This window comes from Paramisgurnus dabryanus, chromosome 16 (assembly GCF_030506205.2).
Source record: "Paramisgurnus dabryanus chromosome 16, PD_genome_1.1, whole genome shotgun sequence".
NCBI classification, from domain to species: Eukaryota; Metazoa; Chordata; class Actinopteri; order Cypriniformes; family Cobitidae; genus Paramisgurnus; species Paramisgurnus dabryanus.
In genome coordinates, this window is record NC_133352.1 from 18,727,574 (window position 1) to 18,740,196 (window position 12,623).

The following is a 12,623-nucleotide window of genomic DNA, read 5'->3' on the forward strand; positions in this document are numbered from 1 at the left end:
CACCAGTGGGGTCGTTCTAAGAACATTATGGGAACGTAAAGTGTACATAAAATTTGGTCCCCTTAACATTTCCAGAACGTCCTGAATGTTCCGTGGAGGTCTGCCAAATAACGTCCTCAAGCCCTTTAGGGAACTCCACAACACGTCCGCCTCATAACGTTCTGGGAACTTAACTGGGCAACGTCCTTAACACCAGTGGGGTCGTTCTAAGAACATTATGGGAATGTAAAGTGTACATAAAATATGGTCCCCTTAACATTTCCAGAACGTCCTGAATGTTCCGTGGAGGTCTGCCAAATAACGTCCTCCAACCCTTTAGGGAACTCCACAACACGTCCGTCTCATAACGTTCTGGGAACTTTACTGGGCAACGTCCTTAACACCAGCGGGGTCGTTCTGAGAACGTTATGGGAACGTAAAATTTCTAGGGGGGTATACAGTATATATTTCTCCTTAAACTCAGTTTGCTGGCTCATAATCATAGGGTAGCCACTTTAAGTGCTATAAAGCACCTAAAGTTGCAAGAAAAAGTATATGAACCTTTTGGAATTTCATAATTTTCCGAATATATTTGTCATAAAATGTGATCTAATCTTCTTCTATGTCAAGGGTATTGACAAACATAAAGGGGCTGTTTCCAGGGATTAGACTAGTCCTAAGCTGTGTCTGAAACCGCTCCCTATCCACTATATAGTGCACTATATCGGGTGTCGGCCATTTTGTAGTGGTGTGAACAACTTCATTCCCTACATTCATTCACTACTTTTTATCCACAATGCACTCTGATTTTGAGGGTACATTCGATGTACACTCGTTCACTCATATTTCCCATGATGCAACGGGAGACGAACGCTTAACTTAAATCAGCTGAAGTATACTGACAGTAAACACCAAACATTTACGTTAATACACATTTGTTACTTCTTGTTGTCAGTTATTTTCTACTTTTTGAAAATAAACAAATGAAAAATAATTGTGTTATCTTTTATTTAAAATCTAATACACATTTTTATTAAGCAAATAATAAATAAATAAACAGCAGTAAATAAATATTATAAGCAGTTGTTTTGCTCTCTTTATTATCAACTAACAGAATAAACATGACAAATGTGAAAAACAGTAAGAAATTAAACTTTACCATTTCACAGCACAATCAATAAAGCCACACAGGTGTTTATGATGAATCTTTGCGACAGCTCTCTGACGCATGATATTTATGTCAGTGTCCGAAATCGCTCACTCGTTTTCATTTGCTTCTTCCCCATATAGTGGACTCAATTGTCATTCCCCATATAGGGAATAGTGAATGAGTGAACGAGGGAACGTTTCAGACACAGCTCTAGACTAAAATAAATGTAAGAGCTTTCCAAACTGAAAACAACTTGCACTGACATCTTAAAATACATCAGTGCCCTTTGTTTTGCCTCAAAATGCACACAAGTAATGTTTTTAGTAAGGCATGTTTGTTAAAACTAGTTATATTTCATAATTAAACAAAGTCCTGGGTTAAGCTAATCCCTGTCTGGGAAACCACCCCAAAGTGTCTAAAAATAATTACACAATAAAATCAGATCTTTCATGTCTTTATGAAACACACTCACAGACTGACTCCGGTGTTTTGGGTCGTTGTCCTGTTGCACCACCAACCTTCTAAACAGTTTCAGCGGACGTAGAGACATTCTCACATTATCCTGAAGAATTATCTGATATACTTGGGAATTCATCTTCCCCTCAATGATTGCAAGCTGGCCAGGCCCTGATGCAGTAAAGCAGGCTCAAATCATGATGTTTCCTCCACCATACTTTACAGTTGGGATGATGGTTTTATGATGATATGCTGTGCCCTTTCTGTGCCAGATGTATAGTTGTGTGTTTTTTCCAAATAGTTCAATCTTAGTTTCAGTTTCAACAAAACATTTTGCCAATACACCTGTGGGGTGTCAATGTGCTTTTTTGCAAACTTCAGGTTTTTTTGCAAACTGGCATGCAGCAATGGTTTTTTAAGTAAGTAGTGGCTTCCTTCGTGGATACCCTGCTTGTTCAGTGTTTGTTGTTCAGTTGTTGTTCAGTTGTTGTTTACGTATTGTAGACTCATGAACAGAGATGTTAACAAGTTCCAGTGATGCCTTTAAATCTTTGTCTGTCATTCGGGGTTGTTTCCCTGGGTTCATTTTCACTGGGTGCCCACTTCCTGGTAGAGTAGCAACAGTCCCAAAGGGTCTCCATTTGTAGATTGTAGACTGGTGAATTTCTAAAGTCTTTGAAATAACTTTGTAACCCTTTCCAGCTTTATGTAAAGCAACAATTCTTGATCGTAGCTCCTCTGAAAGCTCTTTTTGGCGAGGCATGATGTGTTCTTCTTGTGCAGAGCAAACTCCAAAAGTTTGAGGGTTTTTTATCAGTCATATTAGCTGTAGTCCACACTCCAAACGTATTATCTTAATGAGACTCCAGATGTGCTAAAACCTGACTCTACTTACATTAAAATACATTTTCTGTAGCTTTTTTGAAGTCATTAACTCAAGGGTTCACATACGTTTTCCACAAGCACAATGAGCTTTTTTGGTTGTTCTCAATAAAGATGTGAGTTCTCAGATACAGATGCGTTATTTTTAGACACATTAGGTTCATACTTTTTCTTGCCACTGTACTGTATGTTGAACCATAAGTGCTGCTATGACATGACTATAGCAGCACTTATGATTTTACATAGCACCATTTAGTTCTACATAGGTGCTATATAGCACTTAAAGTGGTTCCCCTATGATTACGAGCCAGCGAATCACTTTTTGTGCTATATACATCAATATTCATTTTAGAGTTTAAGAAAGAAATGGTTCTTTCTGGTTTAAGCACCTTTGACTGAAACTTCTTGGAGGACGCAAATATGGTTTAAAACTCAATTTTCATGCATCTTGTTGTCTAGAAAATCACTAAAAAATAAAACGATTTCTAAAACGTAATTTTGCAGTGTGGGAATAGCTTTTTAAAATAAACTAATCCAGATGCTTTGAAATGTCACCAGGGGGCAACTTACTTCAAGAATGTGCTCTGCCTGCTTTTCTCTGTCCAGTTTCCATGATGTTGTTGTCACCAAACCTGCACATAAAATGACAAAATTATAATAAACATTGGAACAGTTGTTCTCCTAAGAAGAGGTCAGTCGGACCATTCAGGCCTCTGTTGATAGATGAACTAAACCTTCATGCTATGCTTTGTATTCTCCTCAGAGAGCTTTTCTATTATTTATTTAAAAAAAGGAAAAGAATGCAAGAATGGAGTGGCTCGGGTGGTTCAACTGCCTTTGCAGAGAGGGAAAACTTTTTAACCTGTCCTGTTCAGGCTATAAGCTGAGCTCACTGACTGTGGCAATTTAGTAATTCAGCAGACAAGAAATCAATTGACGTGTCAAATTAATTAGCTGCATTCATTACTTCTGCTTCTCTGTAAATGTAATTAACCATCTGATGTGAATATCAATTATGTCTACATAATGTATGAAATAATTCAGCAAGATCTAAGTTAAATCTGTGCTTAGCTCATGTTAATATTTTAAACGTACAAGTCTAATCTGTTTGGGCAACCAAGGGGTGTTTAATCAAACAGGTTTGCTTTTTTTCTAGAAAGCACTGTATACAGTATATTAAAGGGATAGTTCACCTAAAAATGAAAGTAATGTCATCACTTACTCACCCTAATGTTGAATTAACCTGTATGGGTTTTTTATTAAACATAAAAGAAGTTATTTTGATAAATGATGGTAAGCAAACAGTTAATGGTAGACAAATGATGACAGAATTTTCATTTTAAGGTGAACTATCCCTTTAAAATGTTTGGAGGATTATGTTACTAACATTGTACAATATTCAACAACAGTATGACACACACACACACACACACAAAACATGCCAGGCATAAATGCATGTATTCCGGAAATTACCTGTCTGAGGGTTGATGGCAAAAAATCCCAGTGGATTCCCACTAGTAATTTGAAATGAGAGATTGTCACTTGTTGTAGAGTCTGGGTCAAATGCTTGGATCTGGATAACAGACAGATCTTTGGGAGAGTTCTCAGATACAGATGCGTAATAGATGGGTTCTGATGTCAGAGGAGCATTATCATTGACATCTTGAACCTCAACATAGACTTCCACAAATGAGGAAAGCGGCACAATTCCCTGGTCCGTGGCATAGACTGTGAGCCAGTAATAACTAGTAGTCTCACGGTCCAGGATCTCTTGTGTTCTTATAACGCCTATCAAAAAGGAAAAGAAGAAACGTGTTGATCTACTGTATATACTGGGCACTTATAAAACCTTGCACCATAAAACCCTGTCCCATAATATTGGGAGGTTTGCATGGTCATTTTGTCTAGATTAGGATAAAGCAGATATAAAGCATACAAAGACAAAACAAGGACATACTGGCACAATATTTTTTTAGTTACAGTCAACAAAGCATCAAAAATATTATACATCTGAGAATTAAAAATGTATAACACAGACATTTGCATACAAAAAATGAAATAGTGTAAAAAGGAAGGCATTGCATATGAAATATGGAGTGGTGAGTGTGTAAGAGAAGATGAGGCAGCTCTTTTTGTTCCTATGTGTCTCAGCAGTGTCTGCTTTCATGCTGTAGGCTTTGCTCTAAAGGTAACAGTGTGACGTCCACAACTCTAGTAAAATTTGATAAGCTTTATTCTTTGGGGTAAGAGTATCCTGCATAATGCTTTTTACTCTCCTTCTTTCTCACTGTTTCCTTGTGAATCTCTGCGCGTCCCTGTTTGTGTAATAAGTAGAGTGTAAGCGTGTTGTGCCCCGACCTATAGGCACATATTTCTAACGCACCCTTTAAATACATTTAAAAGGAAATACTGCACCGTTGACTTTAGACAAAGTTTTAGTTGATCAATGGCTCTATCATTTTCAGTTGCTTTCAAATAGCAACGTGCCAACAACGAACACACCTTGTTTTGAGACCAGTACCCCCATGTGTTAACAGATGGATGCAAGAGCATAATTCAACAGCTTGGGGCTGGACGTGAAAATGATAACTGTGTCGGGCTGAAACTAGCCAAAAACACTGCCGTTGCATTGCGCCGGGTGTATGATAGGGCCCTTTGTTTTCACAGAATGCTGTTTAAATTATGTAGGATATAGAACAGTGGTTCTCAAACTGGGGGCCATGGGAGGCCCGGATTGGCCTGGAGAATTCTTAGTGGGCCGGTCTGTTATTTTGCCCACTAGGGCTGGTGTTAGCATGTCACAGGGTTGATGGTTGCTGTCCCTTGGCAGCCAACACTTATCCAGCCCCACTAACGTAATTTGCGGGTGGGAGATGTCCCCACCACTTTATGCCCAAGTTGACTTTGTCCCGAATCCCTACCACTTATTGGAAGAATTCTTGCATTAGGGTCCATTAACATCTAAAACACATGGGAAATGCTGGACACGCTGTTTTCTTTTGCTTTTCAATGCGCTCGCCTGTAAACATATGTGAGTGTGCTTGCCGCGCGTCTAGATTTAGAATAAACTTGAACATGACTTAAACAGCCTCTTAAATCTTTCGCTGCCATGGACGAGATATCTCTTCAATCAAGAGAAAACGCTTCCCTGCCAATGACGAGTATTTCCGGCTTTCCACAATACCGCTATTATCCACCAGGTGGTGCCCTTCCACAACTTTTTAAACCCGGAAGTATTTCCCTATGGCTAGCGGCTGCATGTCCGTGTCTGTTTTAAAGATCGCTCTGAATGGGATCTCTATTAAAAGTCTGTCACAAAATTGAATTTTCTCTGCTTTTTGCTCAAAATGTGGTGTTTTTGCAGAAACCTACCCATATTCAAAAGCTGATTATAAAAGAACTACTGAAGGTAGTTTTTTTTTTTTTTGAAAGCAGAGGCTCTATTGTTTCATTTGGTATATTGTATGTTTATATATTTAAAGAAGAACATTTTCTGGAAGGCATTAAACTTTTGTGAAAATCATGAAAACGCTGGCGCTGGCTGGAAACTTTTTTAAAAAAACGCTAGTGGCGAAAGAGGAAAAGGAAAAAAATGTTTAAGTCATAGATGTAACAATTAATTAGTCTATTAATATTCATTATTCATCGTCTATTGCAAGAGTAACAAAAATCTATTTGATGTGAAACTCATCAGTTTATTGGAAAAAAGTAAGTTTCATATGAATATGTTGTTTTCTCAAGTAAAACTAATTTTTGACATTATATATTTGTTCTTTTGACACGAGGTAGGCCTACCTTACGTTAATGACAATATACATGATCTAAGTACTAAAAAATAGATAAGATTAAGATAAGAATTTAGATTTTTCCATATGTTTCCCCTGTATACTTCATACATCTTGCTTGTGTATTGTATATCAGGGGTTTCCACACTTTTTCTTGAATTTAATTTAATAATATTAAAATATTTTATGGTATCTGCTGCACAATTATGGCAAAAATCATAATTGTTTAGGCTACAAGCCAAAAACGTTTGAGAACCACTGATTTAGAAAACAGTAAAGCACCAATAAGTTTAGTTGGGTTTTCACAGACTGGGTCACATGTTTTTATGCATTACAATTAAGGAGTTTAGATGCAAAAATCGCGTGTGTCTGTATTGTTTTCTTTTAAATGATCATTTATTATGTGACTCCTAATGGATTCTGCCCTCAAACTGGTATTTTTGAATGACCTGAGGCCGGGATTATGCAGATTTAAAGTGAAAGTATTTGATTAACTTATAATATGTGCCGAGAGCATTTGGTTAATATCATTATCTAGTTTTTGACTGAGGTGGCGTTTAGTGGCTTTTGCATCTGAGCTCCTCAACCCTAACATTTTTTCTAGCAACATGCATACTGAAAAGATGCTGTACTTTTAATGTGGTGTTAATCACTTTGGATAAAAGCATTTGTCAGATAGGAATTAGCCTCTTTCACACAATAATTTTGGTAAATTGCCATGAATTTCAACACAAAGGAGAATACAAATTCTGTTTGGGCCACTGCATATGAAACAATTAAACTATAACTGCTTTCACACATTCAGTGTTTATTTCATAACAAACTTACCACTCTCTTCATCAATTGTGAACACCCCAAGGCCAGAACCGTCTCGTATGGAGTAACGCACATCTCCATTTCTACCACTGTCCTTATCATGAGCGGTAACTTTCATTATAGACGATCCAACTGGGGCATCTTCGCTTACAGCACCCCGATCCACAAAGAATGGAAAGAAAGGGCGATACAAGTTCTCATTAACATCCACAACCTCCACTTGAATGAAGCAGGATGAAGATAAAGAATTTGGTTTGCCTCTGTCTTTGACCTTTGCTGTCAGGTTATATACTTGCCTAGTCTCAAAATCAAGAGCCCGAGAGAGGTACAGGGCTCCAGTCACTTTATCCATCTGAAAGCTTTCATTTTCACCATCAGTTAGGCTGTATCTCACCTGTCCAGATGAGCCAAGGTCAGGATCATAAGCTTCTAGCCAGATCACTAAAGTGCCCACTGGAATATCTTCTCTCAATCTTACATGGTATTGTTGGGGTATACATCTAGGGGCGTTGTCATTCACATCTTCCAAATCAACATGCAACAACACTGTTGATAGCATTTTAGATTCATTAATTGCATGATCAAACGCAGCCACCTTTAAAACAAATGATGGGTTGGTTTCTCTGTCTAATGGACTTGTAACTGTAACAATCCCTGTTTCTTTATTTATAACAAATTTGTCTGTTTTTGTCATAAAGGAGTATGCGACCATTCCATTCACCCCCAAATCTTCATCCTTTGCTTCCACCTGAATGATGTCTGTTCCCACAACCGTATCTTCTCTTATAGTTGCTGAATACTCATGTTGTAAAAACTGTGGGCTGTTGTCATTGGCATCCAAAATGTTAATGTTCAACATGTGAGATGAGGACTTCTGCGGTAAGCCGAGGTCATAAACCGTGATGTTAAGGTTGTAGTGGTCTGTTGTTTCTCTATCAAGTGGTTCGTAAACTTTAAGCCACCCGGTGTCAGGTTCAATTGTGAAGCAGCTATCAAAATTTCCCCCTGAGATCACAAAAAGCAATTTCCCATTGAAGCCTGAGTCGGAATCTTCAGCTCTGAAAAGCAAAATACTAGTCCCTACAGGAAGGTCCTCTTTAACTTTTATTAGAATCGGAGTGGACTTTATAAACCGTGGAGTGTTGCGGTTAACAGAATGGATGTCCGCAAACTCATCATCTGATTCCCTCTGACTGTGTAGTTTGAAGTTAAAAATCAGCAAACCTGCTAAAGATCTCAGTGCGCCAGTCTCTACACATTCAGAGCGAATTTGTTTGAAAGCACTTACAACGGTTACATTTAGGAACAGAGGGGTACTTGATCTTTCTCCATCACTGGCACTTATTTGTAGGCTGTGAAAAGAGCGTTTTGCTGCATCGCCATGCTTCAATGACTTCTTAAGTGTCAGCACACCAGAGCTGAAATCTAATTCAAAAAGGTTCATGTTATTACCAGCATCAATTCTGAACTGAACTACACCAAGATCGTCAGCGTCAATGGCAGACACGGCTATTATTTGCTCACCGACCCGAAGAGATCTTGGCACCGTAACATTACAATCAATATTCTCAAACTGTGGCTTATTATCATTCAGGTTAGTAAGAGTGATTGAGACAACAACCTCTGCCTCACGGCGAAAAGGGAAGCCCCAGTCTGAAGCTCGAACCCTTAGAGAGAATTTACTTGGCATTGTCTCGTAATCTAAATTCTCAGTGGTGCTTATGACACCGGTGAAATAATCCACCATAAACGGTTGTTTGTTTACATTGGCAATACTGTAGGTAACATAACCATTTTCTCCATCATCTCCATCGCTAGCACTTACTGTTAAGATGCTTGTTCCTATGGGCACATGTTCATCGATGCTTGCTTTGTAATAAGACTGGTGAAACTTGGGGGCATAGCTGTTCGTGTCACTTACATTGACGACCACTTTGGTCGATACGCGCCTGTCACTCGTGACAACCTCAAACTCATACTGACTGACACGTTCTGCTTTCAAAAGCCCAGCGGTGGTAATCAGGCCCGTGTTTGGATTAATAACAAATGGATTTTCATGTTTTTGCATTTTATGCTGTATCAGATATTTAATTTTAGGATTTTTTGGCACAACTCTGACCAAAATAACAGTGGAGTGAGGAGGAGAAAACTTGTTTATTGTTACTCTATAGATGCTCTTCTCAAATGTAGTATTTTCCCAGTTTTCATTGGGAGATCTCAACCGAACAACTACCGCTGAGGAAAACTTAGGAGGATTCCCTTTATCCTTAGCCTGCAAGGTCAGGTTGTATCCAAATCTATAACCCTCCCATTCCACTTCTTTGATGGCCTTAATCTCATATTGTTTGCTCCCAGGTCTTCTCCTGAAGGTCTTGAACTGCTGCAGAGGATCTCCAGCAACGATGCTCAAAGATGCAATCTCACCATTTTGACCTTCATCACAGTCCTCCACAGTCACATAAGCATAAGTTTGATCTTTGATTCTGTTCAGTGGAGTTAAGGGGACAGCTGTGATAACAGGTGCATGTTCATTGGTGTGTAGTACGTGAACCTTTAGCTTCGCTGTACTGCTGCTGCTGCTGCTGCTGCTGCTGCCATAGAGCTTCAGGCCTCTGTCCACAGCCAACACATCCATCTCGTAAAGGGCCGCCTCAGAGTAATCCAACTTGCCTGTCAGAATTATCACCCCGCTGGTGGGATGAATGGAGAACATGTCAGTGTGGTCTTTGAGACTGAAATAATACTCTCCATTCGTGCCGATGTCAGCATCTGTGGCAAAGACTTTGCCAATACTTGTCCTAATAGGTGAACTTTCGTGTACAAAGAAACTATACGTAGTGGGTGAGAAAAGGGGTCTGAGATCATTTGTGTCCAGGACTCGCACTTCTACTTGTGCTCGTGTTTCTGCACCAGTTTGTCTTTCAATGGCACTTATTGTCAGTAGATAGTGGTCTTCGAGTTCTCTGTTAAGTGTGGCAAGATTTCCTCCTTTGGTCCTAATACGCAGGAAACAGAAATCGCCCAAAACGTAGTTCTCTGCTTTAAATAAATCCTCATGGTTCTCTATTTCATACCGTATATCCCAAGACTGATTTGTCATAAAAATACCCATCTTGGCGGGGGATTCAACAAAGGTTTTTGCTGGTGAATTTTCATATATCATGGCATTGTAAAAGAAATGAGTAAACTGAAATGGCAATGCATCTTCAACATACTGGGAACCTATGCAATTCCACATCAACAGCACTAGAAGACGGTTAATCCAGGATTTACCCATAGTAAAACAGATGTTTACAGACCCAACTGTAAAAGAACAGAGCAACAAGTTGGAGGGAATGATTCTTCTAAAATGTTAATAAATTCATACCATTAATTAATATTTACAATAATGCTACAAATCTTTAGATAAGAAATTAAGATTATTACCTATTAAAAATGTTGTAATAATGAGCAGTTAACTTTTTATCTTTAATTTACCTCGTGTGCATGTATGAATTCATTTTAATGAATTAAAGCTTGCTCTTAAAGTAAACGCACAAGTTAGTCTTCATAAGCTCTTTGTTAAAACGAGATAATTAAAATCATGGTCACTTCTCATAACAGATAATAAAATAATGTTTGTGAGCAGATTTTTGACAGATTAAAGCAAATGTATAGCATGCTTTTCACTTACATCAAACAAAGAAAGAGTTAAGCAAACACGAAAATAGCTCTACCCGTGTTATTTGAGAAATAAGTAGCTTTAGCAGTAACTTACCATCGGAGGAGAAGAATGTGTGTCTACTAAAGCGAACTTAACAAACAGTCCGGACACATTTGGTGTATTTCCCATGAATAAATCCGTGTAACAACTCCCCATCAGCCGGAGACAGTACGCGCGTTTTCGGTGCGCGAGTGCTGTTGCGCGCGCTCTGTCTCCTCCACTGCTGATCCGCACTACCCCAGCGCTTCACTCCGCTTCATGATGTCATCTGTCGAAGTTAGTTAAAGGCTCTTTTGTACAACATCTGTAGTTAGGAAACTTTATATTTAAATATATATATTAACGATTGCAGTAATATTCGTTAGTTTGCAGTATAGTCCAGTTTACAAGATTTTCACAATTTATGACAACAATGCTAGACAAAGACAGCCGTGTTTACTTGACTGTTTTGTGAAAAAGATAACATGATCAAAAAATAAGTGGTTCTCAAAGGAAATAAAAATGAGAGAAGCATGTTTGTATATTCTGTCTGTATAGCTTGCACTTCATCTGCTTCACTCGTTTCCAAAATGCCATGGAAACTATCCCAGATAATACAGAAAAACACTTCAAGCAAAAGCACATCTTGTTAGTGTTTTTATTTCACTTGCATGACAATCTTTCAAACAATACAAAAACATAAATAACACATGTCATCATTAAATAAACATCTGCAGGGTTCAAATGTGCCAAGTTAAAGATTTAATTACAAAAACACAAGGCTATGGATAGCAATACTGTTGAATTTTAACTTTCCAACATTGGAAAAGCAATGACAACCGCTTCGTTTTAAAGGTTGTTAATTGTGGTGTTAGCAGTAATTGAATCCATTTTTAAGTGAGAGGATAAAAGCACTGTTTTTGTAGCCCAGCCAGATGTATTTTCCTTTATCTTTATGCAAAAATTCTACAATTGTAAACAGGTGCAATATCATAATTTGTAGATACTGTTCACAGTAAAAAGGTCTAATTAAAATAAAATAATTAATCTCAGCTTTTAAAAGACACTAACCTATCATTCAAATATTACAGTGAAAATACAAAGTATGCAGTGCTGTTTAACCATTAAATGTGAATCTTGGACAGTGTTATGAATGATGCAAGGAAACCGGATCCAAGTGCAAACAGAAAAAAAATGTACCAGGGAACATTCATTTACATAACACAGCACAACAAACATATCCATGCACAAATAACACTGAAAAATGAACACGAGAAACACAAGAGTGTATAAAAGGAGACTAATCAGGGCTAACAAGACACAGGTGCACGCAATAAGGGCTGGGATAGAAACTACAAACAGGACTGGAACAAAACTACAATACAACATGGCAGACAAACATGTTACACAAAACACTGTTGCTGTGTTTGAAACCGTCCACTCGTTCACTCCTTCTTTATTCCCTATATTAGAGAATGACATTTGAGTCTATGGTGAAGAAGTGAAGGAAAATGAGTGAGCCATTTTGGACACTGACATACAGTAAATACCAAGCGTCAGAGAGCTGTCGCATGGATTTATGTATTGTACTGTAAAACTGTAAAGTTTATTATTATTTTTTTTCTTATGTATTATATTTTAAATAAAAGGTATCACATTTATTTTTTTATTTGGCTATTTTTAAAAAGTAAAAACTGGCAACAAGAACTAACAAATGTGTATTAACATAAATTTGTGGTGTTTACTGTGAGTATCCTTCAGCTGATTCCAGTTATTCATTCGTCTTCTGTTGTATCATAAAACCTTGAATGTACCTCAAAGTCAGAGTGCATTGTGGGTAAAAAGTAGTGAACGAATGTAGGGAATGAAGTTT

At 38.0% G+C, this 12,623-nt stretch overlaps 2 protein-coding genes across 2 annotated transcripts in view; one reads left to right on the plus strand and one right to left on the minus strand.

Moving 5' to 3' along the window:
- fat1b (FAT atypical cadherin 1b) overlaps positions 1-10,965 on the minus strand; it is a 49,451-nt gene extending 38,486 nt beyond the window's left edge. Inside the window, exons 1-4 of the mRNA XM_065271761.2 lie at positions 10,826-10,965; positions 7,081-10,371; positions 3,941-4,255; positions 3,038-3,099 (exon numbers count right to left, since the gene is read on the minus strand). Coding sequence (XP_065127833.1) covers positions 3,038-3,099; positions 3,941-4,255; positions 7,081-10,345 — 3,642 coding nt within the window. The 5' untranslated portion in view covers positions 10,346-10,371; positions 10,826-10,965. The remainder of the gene's footprint in view (positions 1-3,037; positions 3,100-3,940; positions 4,256-7,080; positions 10,372-10,825) is intronic.
- The window catches only part of asah1a (N-acylsphingosine amidohydrolase (acid ceramidase) 1a), a 189,895-nt gene that overhangs the window by 160,598 nt on the left and 16,674 nt on the right, over positions 1-12,623 (plus strand). The window lies entirely within an intron of this gene.